Source organism: Carya illinoinensis, chromosome 7 (genome assembly GCF_018687715.1).
Source record: "Carya illinoinensis cultivar Pawnee chromosome 7, C.illinoinensisPawnee_v1, whole genome shotgun sequence".
Taxonomy (NCBI): domain Eukaryota; kingdom Viridiplantae; phylum Streptophyta; class Magnoliopsida; order Fagales; family Juglandaceae; genus Carya; species Carya illinoinensis.
Genome location: NC_056758.1, coordinates 39,480,642 through 39,500,638, shown reverse-complemented (window position 1 = coordinate 39,500,638; position 19,997 = coordinate 39,480,642). Strand labels below are relative to the sequence as shown.

At 36.4% G+C, this 19,997-nt stretch overlaps 2 protein-coding genes and 1 long non-coding RNA gene across 3 annotated transcripts; all 3 read right to left on the bottom strand.

Moving 5' to 3' along the window:
* Positions 1 to 1,180: 1,180 nt before the first annotated feature.
* Positions 1,181 to 3,879, bottom strand: LOC122314857. Its single transcript, XR_006243889.1, has 2 exons — positions 2,144 to 3,879; positions 1,181 to 1,988 (listed from the first exon to the last, which is right to left on the bottom strand). It is a non-coding gene; the product is annotated as an uncharacterized LOC122314857 (long non-coding RNA).
* A 212-nt stretch (positions 3,880 to 4,091) lies between these two features.
* Positions 4,092 to 6,920, bottom strand: LOC122314856 (protein DETOXIFICATION 16-like). Its single transcript, XM_043130484.1, has 2 exons — positions 5,679 to 6,920; positions 4,092 to 4,629 (listed from the first exon to the last, which is right to left on the bottom strand). The coding sequence occupies exons 1-2, from the start codon at positions 5,946 to 5,948 to the stop codon at positions 4,150 to 4,152; spliced, it is 750 nt and encodes a 249-aa protein (XP_042986418.1). The 5' UTR covers positions 5,949 to 6,920; the 3' UTR covers positions 4,092 to 4,149.
* Positions 6,921 to 13,224: 6,304 nt separating this feature from the next.
* Positions 13,225 to 15,282, bottom strand: LOC122315130 (anthocyanidin 3-O-glucosyltransferase 7-like). Its single transcript, XM_043130901.1, has 2 exons — positions 14,708 to 15,282; positions 13,225 to 14,438 (listed from the first exon to the last, which is right to left on the bottom strand). Exons 1-2 carry the CDS (start codon positions 15,192 to 15,194, stop codon positions 13,576 to 13,578), a joined length of 1,350 nt encoding a protein of 449 aa, XP_042986835.1. The 5' UTR covers positions 15,195 to 15,282; the 3' UTR covers positions 13,225 to 13,575.
* Between the last annotated feature and the right edge of the window lie 4,715 nt (positions 15,283 to 19,997).

The following is a 19,997-nucleotide window of genomic DNA, read 5'->3' as shown; positions in this document are numbered from 1 at the left end:
GACCTATCGTACGACCACCAGCTGTAACATCGTCTGCCACTATCGACCAACTGTTGCTCGAGGTTGCATCCAATCTAACAGCTCATCATCGCATTAAAGGCCCTCCAATAGCTGTAAGTCAAGCAGCTTTTTCTATCTACTTGGTCCCATGCTGTCGCATCCCTTTTCGGCCAACAAACCCATGTGTCATGCACATCCTGAGAGCCCAACAAAGGACCACGTTTCAGTCTACATTTCATGCTAGCTTCCCATTTTTGTCAACCACTATCCCTATAATCCGTATTGCTGCAGCCCGCCCTACTGCCTGCCACGACCCACAACCAGCAACCATGCTTTACTGAGATTACGATAGAGCAAAACATGCTCTAAGATGAAAGGGCGAGCCATCCTCAGGGTGCAACGAACGCCACAATGGACACCTCCATGACACAGCCACTGAAACTCATTATTAAACAGACTAAACAAAAACAACACCAAAACTGAACAAACCAAATCAAACAAAAGGGCTCACAACTACCATAAACCTTACTTACAAACGAGAAGAAACCAAAGGAAAAACTAACCAACGGCAAGCTAGGACTAGACTGTAAACGAACAAGACATGAAAAAATTATATTGAAAACCGAACCAAAATTAGACTGGAAAACACTGAAATGAAAACTAAAAGCATCGTCGCCATCACTCCTACTCCGACCACCATCCAAGAGAATATCCGCTGTGAGCTATGACCGGGCTCGTCCCCTCCATGCACCTTGGCAAGCATCCCAAAAACCTCTTCTATTTTCCATGGATAAAATAGAGTGCCTTAACCTTGCGGGAGTGCACCCCAAAGCAGCATGCAAACCTTCACCTCCAAGAGCAAGACACCTTGACCCCTCTCACACTGTAAACCCTCCAAGACATCCCCTTTTAAGACCATTCTTATAGGCAACGATGCCCATGGTGACTACTCAGCCCTAGACCATTGGCTCATCCCCACATGCAACTCTCAAGAATACATGTCTTCCTTTCATACGTCTGAGAGCCAATGCCTCACAAAAACGGTCAGGAACACCGAACAGGGTCGTGGATTTTCAACCACCCAAAGCCACGGCCATACGAAACCGAGATCCTCTACCTCCATCGTGCAATATCTACTCGCCCAATTGCGTGATTTGCTATGGTTAAGAACTCGGGAACCAAGCTTGGTGATGGCAATCCAACCCACCAAAATCGTAGCCAATGGTTTTTATTAACAATCGAAAAATGAAGCGCAACACAGAAATAAAAAACCTAAAGCAAACGGGAAAAGAAAGAGAGACAGGAGCGAGGTGGGACCACCTCCCTCAGACTGTTTTTTCTGAGCTTGTTTCCTAGAGAGAATGGAGAGTTTCTCTCACTAAACTCTTCTAGATCACGAGTACATGAATGTCATTTTACTAATTAGTTATTAACTCAATCAAAGTCTTGAGATTTTCACTACAGTCACCATTGATTCCAACAACGTCCAAGGTAGTCTTTTTGAAGGCTTCAACTTTTTCTCTCATTTGCTTGCCTTGTTCATTCAACAAAGTTAGTTCCAGGGCTTTTACTGCTCCATCTTTAGTGAAAATCGTACCCTCAATCCCCAAGTCAATGCCCCAAACTGACTCTACCACCCTCATGTTCAGCATATGGTCTCCAAAAAATGGCCTACAAGTCATTGGCACCCTTCCCACAATACTTTCCAAAACCAAGCTCCATCCGTAGTGAGTCACAAACACTCCTATCGAACGATGTCCCAAGACATCCATTTGGGGAGCCCGTGGAACAACTTTTCCTCTCGAACTAGTCCTTTCTATGAATCCCTTCGGCCATCTTCGTCTATGTTGCCTTGAAATGACCAAAGAAATGGAAACCCACTTGTCTCTAGTTTAATTTTACAAAAAAAATCACAATTTACACTTTTCATTATGATTCAACTGATAAGATCTGCCAAGAGGCTGATAGCCAGGAGAGGCACCATTGCTCTATAAAAATAAATAAAATAAATAAAAGGAGAGGCATCGTCATCCCCAAGAAAAACAAATGAATATAATAAAAATAAAATCCTTTCTATTATGCTAAAGCAGATAAAGCCATAAGCAGCAACGTAAAAGAAGATGAGAAGAGTAGACTTTCATACCAACAAGCTGAAACCAATTACTAATGCAAAAGAACTGGCCATGGAAGCACCAGCAAGAGCTCTAGCTCTCCACGATGACCCACGAACATGATTGAGATAAACTGCAAACCGTTCACCAGGAGATTAACCAGCAGAAGTGGGCTTGCTAACCACAGCTGCTTCTTCACCTCTGCTATAACATCCTCTTTGTTGAATCCCTTTCCTAGATTCCAATGCTTTTCCTTGTGCTATTGGAATCAAGGGGGACTCAAAAATTGACCTTTTTTCTTCCATGTCCGTATGTTATTTTTCCCTACTGCAGAGAACTAGCGCAACGTAAAGGACCTCGGGGTTAACGAAGAAAGTAGTATCGCAAGGATAAAATTTATCCTCTCTCAACGTCACTTTGGCTTAGTAGCGCTTGCGAGTCTGCGATAAAGGTCCATTCTTCACTCAATGCATTTGTCAAAATGAATCAAGGTTTTGACTCAAGTGGCATGTATCTACATTAAGGATGGTCATTAATTGAGAGATCTCCTAAAAGGAAAAATTCCAAGAAACTGATCTTACACGTTTTATTGATATTGTTGTATGTCTCAGGCCTATCGAGGCATTAATATGTAAATTAGGTAAAGAATCTTCAAATTGGCAGCTCCATTTGTCAGCTTGACGTTCCACGTGTCTAGTTATTAGAAAAACAAAACAAAACAAACAGTGAAATGAAACCGAGTGGAGGAGGGAGAATTTCATTTGATACCCTTGTCTCTGTTAGCTCGCCTCGCTCCCTACCTTCTATTGAGCAATCGCCTTCAACATTCTGTTTTGCTTCATGGACAAGTTTAAATTACATAACTTATGTTCAACATTGAACTTAAGTTAAATTACAGAATTAAGTAAATTGGTAAGAAATCAAGGCTTCTTATCTAGAAGACAGAATCAAGAAATGAATGGGGTACAGATTCCAGAGAGAACGATGTGAACAAAAGAATCGAAATGTGAAAGTGTAAGAAAACAAGTCCAAGATCTTAACTTTAAGTTGTTTGGACGGTGAGATGAGATAAGATAGTTTTATATGAAAGTTATATATTAAATAAAATATTATTTTTTTAAAGTATTCAATTGACACTATATAGATGTCCCTCAGACGTTGAGGACTTTCGAGTTCTCTCATTTTAAAGAGACAGAGAGAGGGAGGGAGTTGGGGGGGGGGAGGGGAAGGGATCAGGCTGAGATTTCAGAAGAAATTAGAGACTATCTCCCTGTGAGTTTAATGTTTAGTTTTATATAATTTATATGTATGAGCTTTTTATTTATGAGTGTAAAATAGGCTATTTCACCTATACGGCCGGTAGCTTCTCTCTTTCTTTATTTATTTTTTTAAGGACAAATTAATTTATAACACTCAATTTATTGCATCATAATATGGTGTCTTATGTATTACGTTCCTTACTAAAAATTTTAAAAAATAAAAATATAAACATAAAAAGTGAAGGAAATATAAAATTCTAGTATCCATCTTTTTTGTATTTTTAAGTTTTATTTTATTTTAAATATATGTTTTTTAATTTGTTTAATAAGTTGGTGCCACGTCAAGAGATAAAATAAATGATAAAAGAGTTTTGCTATTCATCATCTCTATACACCATACGCGATATTTATTTTTCTTTTTATTTATTTTTTTAATTTTTTAATTTTATTCTACTTAAACTAATTAATTTCTTCTACTTATTATCCATATATTTCATATTTGATAAAAGAAAATAATAATAATATATGATATGTGATGTAAAAATGATGAATAAAATTTTTTATAATAAAATAGGAATTATATTAGCATTTTTCTATTTTTAATATAAAACTATGCGACGGCATGCCACGTTGGCTGCTTGTTTATCTTTTTTCTATCGAATTTGCAAACAAAGAAAAATAGAAGGTTCAAAAGAGTTGGAACCAGAAACTTACCAGATCATTACAGACGAGGGAATGGACAGTTTTAGAAATTCAAGAATCCCATGAAATGCTTCTTTTCAAAATCCATTCCATGTCTTCTTACAGGAGGGAGATATTCGAACATAAATTATCAATGACAATGCATTGATCCAATAAGATATCGTATTTGCCAGAGCCGCGCCCTTATTTCCAAGGCCGGATTTAAATACCAGAATCCAACAAATGAGTATATGAGATAATGTTGTAACTCCAGTGCTAACCACCATGGGAGCTACCTTACTTTGGGTTTTTAAGAATCTAACATGGCACTGAAGGATCGCAAAAGCAAAAATGGAAGGTATCATGAACCGTGCATAAAGACCAGCTTCAGCTGAGATTTCTGGATCTTGTCCCAAGAATACAAGGATGTGGCCGGCATTGGCCCATATAAGGGCAAGGGGAATGCAGACCAGTAGAAGAACAAGCATAGCCCTTTGCATGTGTATACCAAGCATGTGATATTGTTTTGCACCGTAGGACTGACCACAGAATGTGTCTAATGCACTTGCCATTCCAATCTATCCAACCAAAGAGAGAGACTAAACTAAGATCATCGATCATATTAAGAAATGTTTGCAGCCAGTTAAAACAAAGATCGAGCAACTGTTAAATTAGAGAGAAGGAGAGAAGAATCTGAAGTAAGGAAATTATGTAAATTCCCAGAAAAGGATTTGAAGGAATCCTGGATCTTAGATTTAGATTCAAGAAAGCCTCAACCTTCAACATCATTTAGATGAAATTGGATCTGTCCCAATAACATCAATCAGCTTCCAGGTAATTAATTATAGGCAGGGTTATACATAGATGAGAAGCCTTTGGAAGCCAAAGCAGAGTATGCTTCTGGTTTGGAGAAATCAATTCCCCAGCCAATTCCTTTCTATGAAACTAATAACTGAGAAAGAAAATGCACGTTCTACTCTCTAATTATAATATGTTAATACTATTTTTACACCCTAAAATATTAAGACCGATAAATTACGTCCTCTATTTTACAAAAAATAAAATAAAATCACAATTTGCATCGTTCATTATGATTCAACTGAAAATATCTCGTCACGTAGCTTATTTTCCTTATTTAAGCGTTCATAATTCAATAAGGACGTTATTTGGCAATGGCTACTAATTTTAAGTATACTTAGAAGGTGTTATTATCATGCTAAGAAGACAAATTTTGACATCGTAATGAAGGAGGCTTAGAATCACAAAGTACAAAGTGCAAATAAATAAAACGAGGGGCATTATTGCTTTAAAAAATTAAAAATAAATAAATAAATAAGGTACTCATCATCTCCATACCACACACCAATATATAATTTGTAATTTTTGCCTTACTATTTAAAGAAATATGTTTATAATTCAATATGTGTTTATATAAAAAGATAAAAATGACAAACTATGTGTTAATATGTTGCGTAGATAATGATAAATAAAATAAAAGGAGAGGCATCGTCATCTTCAAGAAAAATAAATAAATATAATAAAATTAAAAACCTTTCTATTATGCTAAAGCAGATTAAGCCATAAGCTAAGCAACGTAAAAGAAGACAAGAAGACTAGACTTTCATACCAACAAGCTGAAACCAGTTGCTGTTGCAAAAGAACTGGCCATGGAAGCACCAGCAAGAGCTAGCTCTCCAAGATGACCCACAAACATGATTGAGATCACCTGCAAACCGTTCACCGAGAGATTAACCAGCACAAGTGGCCCTGATATCCACAGTTGCTTCTTTACCTCTGCTATAATATCCTCTTTGTTAAATCCCTTCCTAGATTCTAATACTTTTCCTTGTGCGATTGGCATCAAGGGGGACTCAAGACTTGCCATTGTTTCTTCCATTTCCGGAAGTTATTTTTCCCTATCGCAGAAGAGAGCTACCGCAACGTAAAGGGCCTCGAGTTAACAAATTAAATAAATTTTTTCTTCTCTGTGATATTCTCTGTATACGTAGCGTGATCATTCAGTACAGTAACTCTGTATCCGTGTTAAGAATGGTCATTGATTGAGAGATTTCTTAAAAAAGCAAAATTTCCAAGACTTGTCCACACATTCTATTACAATTCAATTGAGAATTAAAAAAATACCCCTTACTGTTGAGGACTGGTCGGAGACAGAGATGAAACTAAATGAAAGGAGAGACAAAATTTAACGTGGTTCGGCAATTGCCTACGTCCACAGCTGCTGTGATTTCACTACGAAATGATTTTTACAACAAATTCTCTCTCTCTCTCTGTAAACTCTCTCTTCTCACCCACTTGCATTCACTCTTCTTTCTTCCGCACACACCCTTCTCTTCACTCTATGTTCTGCACAATTAAGCTCTCCTATTTATAGGAGAGCAATACGTGGGTTGCATCAATTAATGCACTAGAGGATTGATTAAACTAGTGAAGTGGGTTGATTAAACTAGAGGATAATGGTGAGTGGGTGCCTAAGCCACTAGTTATTGTCTAGTGCACAACCCACTAAGCCACTAGTTTATTGTCTAGTGCACCACCCACTAAGCCATTAGTCATTGTCTCCAATCATAACAATCTCCCACTTGGAGACAAATGAGTCTACATATCTTCATAGCAACCATCACAGCAACTTCAAGTTATGCCTTTAAGTACGGAGGCCAACTGAAGCTACACACAGCTTCAGTTTGTCAGCAATAACCCTTTTGTGAGCATGTCTGCTGTGTTCTCTGCTCCTCGAATCTTCTCAAGTATCAGTTGTCCACTATCGAGAAGAGATCGGATAAAATGGTATCGCAACTGTATGTGTTTTGTTCTGGAATGAAAGGCTGGATTCTTTGCAAGAAAAATAGCACTCTGACTATCACTGTACAGAATACCTTTTTCATTCTTCTTTCCCAATTCTTCCAAGAATGACTGCAACCAAACCATTTCCTTCCCTGCTTCAGTTATAGCAACGTATTCCGCTTCTGTAGTTGAGAGAGCAACAATCTTCTGTAACTTAGAAGCCCACGATACAGCTGTACCACCCAGCGTATACACAAATCCAGTAGTACTTTTTCTGCTGTCAACGTCACCTGCTAAATCAGCATCTACATATCCCTGTAGTTTTAAACCTGCTTTCGTAAAGCATAGTGACGTATCTGAAGAGCCTTGTAGATATCTCAAAATCCACTTGACTGCTTCCCAATGCTGCTTTCCTGGATTACTCATGTATCTGCTCACAGCTCCCACTGCTTGTGCAATATCTGGCCTTGTACAGACCATGGCGTACATAAGACTACCAATAGCAGATGCATAGGGAATTCTGTTCATGCATTCTTGCTCTTCCTCCGTCTTTGGCGACTGATCCTTAGTTAGTCGAAAGTGACTAGCTAAGGGTGTGCTTACTGGTTTCGCCTTATCCATGTTAAACCTTCTGAGCACCTTCTTTACATACTCCTCCTGGGAGAGCTTGAGAGTATCATTAGACCTGTCTCTAATAATTCTCATACCAAGGATTTGTTTTGCAGCACCCAAATCCTTCATCTCAAACCGCTTTGACAACTGCTTCTTCAGTTCATTGATTTCCTCGATGCTTGACCCTGCAACGAGCATATCATCTACATATAACAGTAGGATAATATAAGAGTTGTCAAAGTTCTTCATATAGCAACAATGGTCGGTCTGCAGTCTTGTAAATCCATTACTGCACATGAAGTTGTCAAACTTCCGGTACCATTGTCGTGGAGCTTGTTTTAGGCCATACAAGCTCTTCTTCAGTTTGCAAACTAGATTCTCTTTTCCCTTCACTGAGAATCCTTGTGGCTGGTGCATATAGATGTCTTCCTCCAAATCACCATGAAGGAATGCAGTCTTCACATCTAACTGCTCAAGATGTAGATTCTTTGCAGCCACAATTGCCAACACTAGCCTGATCGTTGTCAATTTTACAACTGGAGAGAAAATGTCTGTGTAGTCGACACCTTCTTTTTGTTGAAACCCCTTTACGACCATTCTGGCTTTGTAGCGCTTGCTACCATTGTGTTCTTCTTTAATTCTGTACACCCATTTATTGTGCAAAGCCTTCTTGCCTTTTGGAAGCTTAGTTAGCTCCCATGTCTGATTTGACATCAATGACTCCATCTCATCTTGCATGGCTTTCTCCCACTTGATCGAATCTTCAATTCCTAGAGCTTCATCATAACTTTCCGGTTCACCACTATCTGTTAGCAAGATGTAGTATAGAGATAGTGAGAACCGCTCTGGTGGCCTGATTGTCCTTGAAGATCTTCGAGTAGCAGTGAGTGGTGTACGTTGTTCGATCTGTGTATCATCACTTTCTTGATCCTCGTTCTGATCAGTGTTGACTCGAGTAACATCAAAGTCAACAACCTCAGGTTTCTTTGGCTGCTCCTCAGGTTCAGCTTGTGACCTAGCTTTGTACAGAATCTGCTCATTGAAAATCACATTTCTACTTCTGATGATTTTGCGATTTTTATCATCCCAAAATCGATAGCCAAATTCTTCATCACCATAACCGATGAAAAAACATTTTCTGGATTTGGCTTCTAACTTGTTACGATCAGTAGAATCTATGTGAACATATGATACACAGCAAAAAACTTTCAAATGGGAAAGATTTACCTTCTTTCCGCTCCAGACTTCCTCTGGTAGATCAAACTTTAAGGGAACTGAAGGTCCCCGGTTAATCAAATAGGCTGCAGTGTTAACTGCATCAGCCCAAAAACATTCAGGCAATCCTGAATTCAGCCTCATGCTTCTGGCACGCTCGTTGAGAGTTCTGTTCATGCGTTCAGCTACGCCATTCTGCTGCGGTGTCCCGGGAATAGTCTTTTCAAATCTAATCCCATTTGCAGCACAGAATTCTTTGAACCCTCCATCGATGTACTCTCCGCCATTGTCTGACCTCAGACATTTCAACTTCAAGCCTGTTTCATTTTCAACCATGGCTCTCCACTTCTTGAAAGTGTCAAATGTGTCAGATTTATTTTTCAAAAAATAAACCCATACTTTCCTGCTTGAGTCATCAATAAAAGAAACATAGTACCGCGATCCTCCAAGAGAAGCGACTGGGGATGGCCCCCACAAATCTGTGTGCAACAACTCCAACTTTGTAGACTTTGGAGTTCTGCCATTTTTCAAGAAACTAACCTTTTTCTGTTTCCCAAAAATGCAACCTTCACACATGTCGAAATCAGTTGATTCCAACTTTGGTAACTTCCCCTTAGATAATAGTACTTTCATTCCTTTCTCACTTATGTGACCAAGCCTTTGATGCCATAGGTTGGCATTTGCGTCAACAATTGCAACAGTATCTTTAATGCTTGAAGTCATGTATAGAGTACCTGTTTTTGTGCCTCGAGCTACTACCATAGCTCCTTTTGTTATCTTCCACGTGCCACCGGTAAATAGTACCGAGTGCCCATCAGTATCAAGTTGTCCTACAGAAATCAGGTTCCTCATGAGCTTGGGAACATGTCGCACCTTCTGTAGCAACCATGCACTTCCATTGGGCAGATTGATTTGTACATCTCCCATGCCTTCGATTTCCAACGCTTCACCATCTGCTAAGTACACCTTCCCGAAATCACCAGTGACATAATTCTGCATGATTTCTCGGTGTGCTGTAGTGTGGAATGAGGCTCCTGAATCTAACACCCAAGATTCAATTTGGTTGTCGATTGAAAGGAGTAAGACATCTTGGAGATATTCTGTTGTGGCATTAGCAGAGTCATGCTCAATCTTCTTCTTTGCTTCCTTGCAATTATTTCTGAAGTGGCCAATCTTGCCACAATTCCAGCACTGTACTTGTTTTCCGGACCTTGATTTGCTTCTGCCTCTTCGGGACTTTGACCTGCCCCGATTTGAACTTCTACTAGCTCCTCTACCTCTTGTCTCGAGGTTTAAGGCAGAACTGGAAGTTGATGCTTCTCCTGTATCTCTCCTGCGAACTTCCTCGCTAAGAATGTGGTCCCGGATTTCTTGATACTTCATCTTTGTTTTGCCATAAGAATTGCTAACAGCTGTTCTCATGACCTCCCAGCTTTTTGGCAATTGAGCCAAAGCAATCAGTGCACGTACTTCATCATCAAATTCAATCCCCACTGAAGCTAATTGATTGATGATGGTGTTGAACTCATTCAGATGCTGAATAACTGGAGTTCCTTCTGCCATTCTCAAGTAGAATAGCTTGTACATCAAATGCACTTTGTTATTGGCTGATGGCTGCTCGTACATGTCTGATAGAGCTTTCATCAAATCTGCCGTGGTCTTTTCCTTTCCCACATTGTGTGCAACTGATCTTGACAGTGTTAGTCGAATGACTCCCAACACTTGTCTATCAAGGAGACTCCAATCTTCATTGCTCATGTCATCTGGCTTTCTTCCTAGGAGTGGAAGATGTAGTTTCTTCCCATAGAGATAATCCTCTATCTGCATTCTCCAGTAGCCATAGTCTGTACCGTCAAATTTCTCGATACCAGCACCTTTAGCTTCTTCTCCAGCCATAACTTTACAAATGAATTCAAATTTGAATAAACAAAGATCACCGTTGTGTCCGAAACACTCGAATTAGTTGAAAACGAGTCCGGAATCGTCAAAATTGGATCAAAATTGAGTTTAAATAGGCCAAAACAGTTTCGGCCAACCAGAGTGCGACAAGTGGCAGTCAAACGGCTCGGCTCCAGTCAAACGGCTCGGCTCAGTCAAACGGCTCGGCTCCAGTCAAACGACTCGGCTCGGCTCGGCTTGGCTCGGCTCAGCCTTGGGTGCGCGTGGGGACACGTGAGTTGCAGTATATGCACGCGCCAATCTTCTCGGGGCGCGTGTGGGCTCCTTCGACCTCCGTTTCCGATTCCGTTTGCGGCAACGGATTCGTCTTGATGCAAGGAACACCCTGGAGTTGTCAAAAATTGATTTTGAGCAACTTGAATTTTTACCGTAGAAATGAATAGTACCTCACTAAGTAAGTTCCCAGGAAAGATTGGAGGGTCACAATGGACACACTTAAAATTTTCAATCTCCTAGACAGAACCTCCTTAGACTGTACGTATCCACACTACCACACCAAAACTCCACCCCACAAAAAAAAAACCTAGAAGTTCTGATACCAGTTGTTGAGGACTGGTCGGAGACAGAGATGAAACTAAATGAAAGGAGAGACAAAATTTAACGTGGTTCGGCAATTGCCTACGTCCACAGCTGCTGTGATTTCACTACGAAATGATTTTTACAACAAATTCTCTCTCTCTCTGTAAACTCTCTCTTCTCACCCACTTGCATTCACTCTTATTTCTTCCGCACACACCCTTCTCTTCACTCTATGTTCTGCACAATTAAGCTCTCCTATTTATAGGAGAGCAATCCGTGGGTTGCATCAATTAATGCACTAGAGGATTGATTAAACTAGTGAAGTGGATTGATTAAACTAGAGGATAATGGTGAGTGGGTGCCTAAGCCACTAGTTATTGTCTAGTGCACAACCCACTAAGCCACTAGTTTATTGTCTAGTGCACCACCCACTAAGCCATTAGTCATTGTCTCCAATCATAACACTTACTATGTGATGTAGCCTGATTGGAGGAAGGATTGGCGTAGTATTAATAATAATTCTGAATACTTTATAACACTATATATTATCCACTTCACATCATTTGATTTAAAATTTAAATTTTACAATTTAAATTATATCACATAAATTATATGCAATATTAAAGTTTTCAAACAATACTAATACTAAATCTTGAGACCACGTTGAAATAGAATATAAAAAAAATTTTGTATTCAAATCGGGGCTCGGTTTGGATTGAAAATGACTCTCAACTCAGTTTATCTTATATTATTTTATCATTACAATTTTTACCAATTCTCACATAAAATATAATAAATAATTTAACTTTTACAAAATTTAAAATTATAATAATATTCTAGAAGGTATTTTATTCAACTTTTAAATTTTATCTCAATTTATCTTATCTCATTTTGTTTGTTTTTGCAAATGAGATGAAATGAGTAGAGTTAAGATTAAAATTAAAAATTAAATAAAAGATTGTTATAATATATTTGTTAATATTATTTTTGTTTTAAGATTTAAAAAAATTAAATTTTTTATTTTATTTTTTATAAAAATTTTAAAAAATATATAATAATAAAATAAGATGAAATAAATTATAAAAAAAAAATTAAGCGCGCAATTGTGCAGTACAACTCAGTATCCAAACCTAAGCTAACCATTATCGTTGATAATTGTTTTTTGCAATATTCTTCTAGATTGAAGTAACCCATCTAGGCGGCTTGTGATGACTGATTTCTCTAAATTCTGATCAGTTTGGTTTCTAAATTTATCTCAATTTATCATTATAATTTTTTTAAATTTTAATATAAAATATAAGAAATAATTTAATTTTTTAAATGTTAAAATAATAATTATATTATAATAATATTTTATTTTATTTTTAATTTTTATCTTAATTTAACTCAACTTAATAATTAAAAAAGCAGCCAAAATGACGTGCGCTCTCAGACAAAATAGCCTTTATTCTAACTTTTCATTTCGTGCGAGTTTACTACCAGTAATTGAATGAGAATTGTCAGGTACAAAACAAGGCTTATGTTGAAGGAAAATATTAGACCACGTAAAGCCGGGTTGAATGGATTCTGAAATGGAATAAAATGAAATGAAAAGGAATATTTTAGATGAAATAAAATATAATAATTATTATTATTATTTTGAAATTTGAAAAAATTAAATTATTTATTATATTTTATGTAAAAATTAAAAAAAATATATAATAATAAGATAATATGAGATCAAACACTTTTTGAATCTAAATGGAGTCTTAGAAGACAGTTGATCCGAGACATTTTTTTATTTTTTTTTTCTGATTAAGAAATTATTTTTAAATTATATGGTAAAAATTATTTTTAAAAAAATTAAAAATATAAAAAAATATATTAAAAAAATAATACTAGTATGCCACCCAAGTTTACTTACTTAGTGTATTTCAAGTGCAAATTGTTCTTTTCTTTTTTGACTTTTTATTTCAATATTTTTTAAAAAATAAAAATATATATTAAGAGTTATTTTCTTAATTATTAAATAAAAAATATTAAAATATAAAATAAAATACTTGGATAATCAAATTGAGAAAACAAACTCATAAAACGTAGCATCATTTTTGACGTGGAAAGGTGCAAAAAACAACATGACTACCAATTTCATAAGAACTACTAGACTATGCTAACCAATGAGATAACGGTCCGACACTTTACTCAACTACGAACAAAACGACATAAAAACTAGCCAACGCAATAAGCGCCACCATGACACCTAATTAAGACATAATTCTTAACATTAAAAGATCAATAATTCAATCCACCGAACAACTACTCTCCATGATTTTACGACTCCTCTTTGATCTTACGTGTCCTCAATTTATTAAGCAAGGTGGCTGGAATTGTATGAAGGTGAACTCTTATCAGATAACGAGTACACGAATCTCCTTTTACTAATTAGTTACTAACTCAATCAAAGTCTTGAGATTTTCACTAGAGTCACCATTGATTCCAACAGCTTTCAAGGCCGTCTCTCTGAACGCTTCAGCTTTTTCTCTCATTTTCTTGCCTTGTTCATTCAACAAAGTTTGTTCCAGGGCTTTTACTGCTCCATCTTTAGTGAAAACCGTACCCTCAATCCCCAGGCCAATGCCCCAAACTGACTCTACCACCCTCATGTTCAGCATCTGGTCTCCGAAAAATGGCCTACAAATCATTGGCACCCTGCTCACAATACTTTCCAAAACCGAGTTCCATCCGCAGTGAGTCACAAACACTCCTACCGAACGATGTCCCAAGACATCCATTTGGGGAGCCCACGGAACAACTTTTCCTCTCGAACTAGTCCTTTCTATGAATCCCTTCGGCAATTCTTCGTCTACGTTGCCTCGAAACGACCAAAGAAATGGAAACCCACTTGTCTCTAGTGCTTCTGCCAAAGCACCCAGCTCATGAGGCGGGGGTGTTACTACCCTTCCAAAGCCAATGTATGCCACGGATTCGGTTTTGTGCTCGTCCAACCACTGTAGGCAGCCATGCTCATCAGAACTGAGCGGTGGTGCCCATGTTAGGGTGAAGGGACCAACGTTGAGAAACTTCTGGAGTCTTGACTTGAGCTCATTCACAGCTATTGGGTCTAGCTCTTCGAAGGAATTTATGACAACCGCAGTTGCTTCCCCAAGCATTAGTCCCATGCCGTGTAACATTTTTGAAAAGGGTGACTCTAGATTGCCTGACAGTACCCCTTGAGGCAAATCAGCCACACGTACTGAGGAAAATCCTGGAATGAAATCAAGGGTTCTTTGGTCTTCAGAGTCTGCAGGAAGGGGAAAACAAATTTTGTTGATCAGATCATGAATTGGAAAAAATAGCATAATAATTCAGCAAAACAGACCATAATTTTTTGGTTAATTAACCTATAGAAGAATGCTGCCAATTAAACTGCAAAGACACCAAATATTGGACCGATAGGCGATATGTCTGATCTACAACGACTCAAACAAATCATGCCTACCATTAACGTGATCAGAGCTTATCAAGAATACGCATTTACTTCAGCGATTCATTGAACGAATAAATGCCTACCGTTAGCTCCTAGTATTTGCCGGATGGCCTCGGTTTCAATGTGGACGAGAAGGGAGCGAGGTCCAGCCGTCCAAAACGGAACCCAAGGCACATCCATGTCCTCGGCCATCTTCCCAGCAAAGGCAAGAAACGCATCGCTGATAATGCAGCTGATCTTCCTCCCCGTCTCTGACATCGCCACTTCCATGACGCTCCTAAAGTTCCCCGGTGTGGCCTTCAGAAACAGCTCAAGACGCTCGTCCAGGTTCTTGGTAAGTACCGTGTTGCCATCCGGCACGCCGTAAGGCTTTATGTTATTCATCTGGTTTGTGGTGTCGGAGAAGATGGAGCGGTTGGATACAGCCGTGCTGAAGAAGGAGAACCTCACACCCGGGGCTGCGGCAGCGATTCCTCGGACGAGGTTGAATAGCGGGGCTGCATGGCTACCGAATGGGAACGCTAAGACGGCGACGTGTTTCTTCTCCACTTCGGTGTTTCTGTTTCCCATGATATTGGTAACGGATTCGTGCAAAAGGGCTACTTGAATTCTTGCATACAACGGGTCGTGACAGTCGTATATAGAGTTTTTTGAATTAAATAGATCAGCATTAGGATGGGAGTAGGTAAAATTTGATTTATATCAAATATTTTGTCTATTTTATCTCAAATTTATTTTTACATTAGATTATTTTATTATTATTTTTATCTATCGATCATATGTAAAATCATGTACAAAGTATAACAAATTGCTATCAATAATATATTATCTGGACACATTGGAAAGTAGCATATTATCAATAATATAATATATTCAATGCAATAACGAAAAAAGGCAACATTGAAAAAAAAAAATGAATAATGAAAGAACCAAATTTTAGCTGTCAGTATTTTGCAAATAGGACTTTATTAATGAAATTTATCAAAATTCATTACAAAATCAGTAGAGCAACCAGCAAGTCTATAAACTTATCACTAGTCCATTACTTATCATTACAAAACCATGATACTGCCTCATTACATTTATAAGTCCATTACTAAAGCCACCAGCTAGTTTAAAAAGTTGCCACCAAGAAGTCAAAATAAGGCACCACACAGTCAAACAGTACCGTTAAAATCAGCCGCCAACAAACTTATCATCAAGTCCACTGCCAGTCTACCATTACAAATTGGAGGCCACATATATAAGTCCAATCAAAATAAACCACAAGCCACCAAACAATTATGTATGAGAAATACCTATGCCTTTACTTTTTTAAGAAGTATTAAGTTAGATCTGAACTTGTCAGCCTTGATTATAGCTTGTCTTCTCTCCATTATCGTTGTCTTCCTATCATCGCTCATATGTCTAAAGGTGTCATTAACCTCATTATATTATGATTCCTTACCTTATCTTTTCTTTTTCTTTTTTATTTTTCTTTTCCTCTTTTTCTGCCTTTTTGCTCAGAAGTCTCTCGACATTGACATACACATTTTCCTCACTAATATCTTCTTCTAATTATATCGAGTTTGGAATAATATATAACCATGACACATTTTATTTTCTTCTTATGAATTCCACCTGCGCTTGTCATTTCAGTTGGTGCCTTAAAGATTTCAATAATATTCTATGTTGATGTTCACTTTTTGCGTGTCTTGATACAAGATTTTCGCCTTTTCAATATGAGAAATTAGAACAATAATAATTAATATAAAAAATGATTATGCATCCAAGCGGTGCCACAATTCAATCTGAGTGTTGCTTGCCATGGTGGCATTGTATGATATAAAGTTACAACAACTTAATGTTAAAACAACGTTCCTACATGGTGAGCTTGATGAGGCCATTTATATGCACTAGCCAAAGAGGTTCACTATTGAAGGTAAAGAAAGATCATGTGTACAGATTGAAAAAATCATTGTATGGTTTGAAGCAGTCTCCGAGACAATGGTATAAGCATTTTGATTCTTTCATAATTGATCATGGTTATTTGAAAAGTAGCTAGGATGGTTCTGTTTATCACATGTAGTTGTTTGATGAGTCTTTCATTTATTAACTACTTTATGTTGATGATATGCTTATTATTGCTAAAGGCATGTCTAATGTTAGCTTGTTGAAAACTAACTCAATAATGAGTTTGAAATGAAAGATTTAGATGCTGCAAGGAAGATTTTGGGCATGAAGATCTATAGAGATAGAAAAGATGGAAATTTGTACATGTCCCAGCGAAAGTACATTGAGAAAGTTCTTGAGATATTTGAATTGTCTAATTCCAAACTAGTTAATGCACCACTTGCTACATATTTTAAACTTTTAGTATCTCTATCTCCTCAAACAGATGAGGAGGAACAGTTCATGATTAGTGTTTCATATTCCAGTGCAGTGAGTAGTAATATTATGTATGCAATGGTTTGTACTTGTCCAGACATTTCACAGGTAATGAGCATCATTAGCAGATACATGGCTAATCCAGGTAAGGTTCATTAGTAGGCTGTAAAATTGATACTCAGGTATTTGAAATGACCTTCAAATTTTGGCTTAGTTTTGATAGAGAAAAAGATTTCATCTCCAAGGTTGTTGGTTACGTTGATTTTGATTATGATGGAGATTTAGACAAGGGAAAATCATTGGCAAGGTATGTTTTCACTTTGTATGGTTCTATTAGTTGGAAATCAATGTTACAATTCATTGTCGCTTTATCAACTACAAAAGTAGAATACATGGCAATAGCAAAGCTGTGAAGGAAGCCATTTAGTTGAAAGGTCCAATCAGTGATTTGGGACAACAACAAATGGAGATTCTGTGTTTTGTCACTTGTGACAGCCAGAGTGCAGTACATTTGACTAGAATTAATTGTATTATGAGAGAACCAAGTACATTGATGTTAGATATCATTTTCTTCGAAAGATTGTTACAGAGGGTGGATAAGATTGCTACCACTGAGAATTCAACATATATGATGACAAAGCCAGTTCTAATATACAAGTTCAACCTTTGTTTGGATTTGATTAATGTTCGGGATATGTGATTCCCTTACAGGATTTGGTGAACGGGATCGGCGCTCTGTTAAATGAATTTTGTTTTAGGCTTGACGAAATTTAAGCCAAGGTGGAGATTTGTTGAGTGTGGATTTATTCCTGTTAAAAACGTCATTCCAAGGACTTGGTTTGACTGTAGCTTGACCTTGGCTCGAATGAATGTTCGTAATTACGGTTTTTCCGCACTATACAGTATAAATACATGTTATTTTTTGTTTTATTGTGATTTTGAGCAGCCAGAATACAAAGAGAAAGAGATATCATTTTGTAAGATTCCTAAGAGTTCGTTGGGTGTATTGGAGCTCTAAGATTGAAGATTTTGTAATTGATCTCTTGTACTCCATATTTGTTGATAGTGAATTCATGGAGACTGACCCCATCAGTGAATATAGGCTCACACCAAGTCGAACTACTTAAATTTTAGTGCTCTGTGTGTCATTGTTGTTATTTTCCTTTGTTTTATTTCCGTTATTTCACTTTAACTTAGCCACTGATATTTAGTTAATCCCAACATATACAAATGCAGTGATTATCAACAGGAAGAAAAAAAAAGTTAGGATCTCCATGAAAAAAAACTTCGATCATCTAGCTCTCAAACCAATCTTTCTCAATTTTCAGATTCATGACACAGACTTAGACTGTATATATATTTGCATATAAAAGCTTAAAGAGAAGTTTGGATAGTAAATTGAGATAATAATTAAAAGTTGAATAAAATATTATTAAAATGTTATTTTTATGTTAAAATTTATAAAAATAAATTATTTATTATATTTTATACAAAAATTTAAGAAAATTACAATAATAGAGGATACAAGATATATGAGTTTAAAGTTAAAGTCTTTTTCTATCCAATCCTCCGCTAAACCATCGTCACAAACGCTAGTATTTATTGCATCCCACATATAGAGGGGACCATCGAAAAAGCACATAAACATGTTGGGAGGTCGATGGTTGAATTGCATTCTGGGTATTTTGTTGAATCTTGGTTAATAATAATAATAATATTTATAATAAATAATAAATATTATTTATAATATTTATAAATAATTATTATTATTTATAATAATAATTGTCTCGTTTGATAATATAAATGTAATATAGATAGTTTTTATTAAAAATTAAATAAAATATTATTTTTAAATTTTAAAAAATTTAAATTATTTATTATATTTTATAAAATAATTTAAAAAATTATAATAATCATAAGAAAAGAGTCCGAAAAAAGTCAGTAGTCCTGCAGGTTACATGTGGAATGATCTTTACTGTCATATTTATTAGGACAATGATATACTACCAACTACATTACAACTTAATTATTATTATACATTAAAATATTAATACTTTTTACTTTAATTCAAAATTTCTGTACTTGTAACAGTTTAAAGTATATAAAATAATAATTGTTTTATAATTAGTTGTAAATAAATTGTGATGTAATTGTTCTTATTTCATTTTCCTATTTATTACTACCTTGTCCTTAGTCACCTACTCTTGAATTGGCAAACCAAACCCTGTCCATTTGTTTTAGGATGCCAGCCAGCTCTACTATTGCATGGCCATCGGCCTGTCCACGAAAGAGTGGCCTATAGCCACACGTGGAGATTCGACTGGAATTTTGACAATATAAAAAATATATGTATTTTAATTTTTTTTTTAAATAAAATATTATTAAAAATTATTTCTTTAATTACCAAGTTAAAAAAAAATCACAGTCGAGATCCCTGCATGTGACTTTAGCATTTCTGGTCCCCGAAATATTGTAATTTTGCAGGTTTTTTCGACTTCTGTCTTTAATCAAAAAGCCAGATAACGAACAAACATCCCAGCATCCAAGCATTTGATTTAGCTATACAGGGCTCCCTCCCCAAGGTTATATTCAAAACAGAAATGCTATAATTACGCACACCTCCCACTATCTCATTTTTTATGTTTCCTTTCGTGCATAATTCCTGTATCAAAATACCTGCATCAATCATTTTTCTATTCAAAATAAGGCTATATTTAAAATAGTTTTGTTAGTTACACTAAATCGTGTATCTATTATTTTTTTTATTTAAAAAAAAATTGAGAGAAAAAAAAAATCTCATATCTCATAAAAATTATTCTCGTCTTTAATTTATATCATTTCGTTAAATATATATCTTATATATCAATATCGGTGTATAAATTGATGCACAAATTTACTTGTAAGAAGATTTTTCTGTATAATACTTCTATTCAATTTCCTTTAGGATGTGAAATTCATGTATTCATCCATATATATTATACCGTACGTATAGTACTTCATGTTTTC

Excerpts from the sequence above, each read along its gene's own strand:
- LOC122314856 (XM_043130484.1), bottom strand. The coding sequence starts at position 5,948 with ATGGAAGAAACAATGGCAAGTCTTGAGTCCCCCTTGATGCCAATCGCA. Across the intron at positions 4,630-5,678 it reads CAACTGGTTTCAGCTTGTTG|ATTGGAATGGCAAGTGCATT; the intron begins GTATGAAAGTCT and ends TTGGTTGGATAG.
- LOC122315130 (XM_043130901.1), bottom strand. The coding sequence starts at position 15,194 with ATGGGAAACAGAAACACCGAAGTGGAGAAGAAACACGTCGCCGTCTTA. Across the intron at positions 14,439-14,707 it reads GCAAATACTAGGAGCTAACG|ACTCTGAAGACCAAAGAACC; the intron begins GTAGGCATTTAT and ends CCCTTCCTGCAG.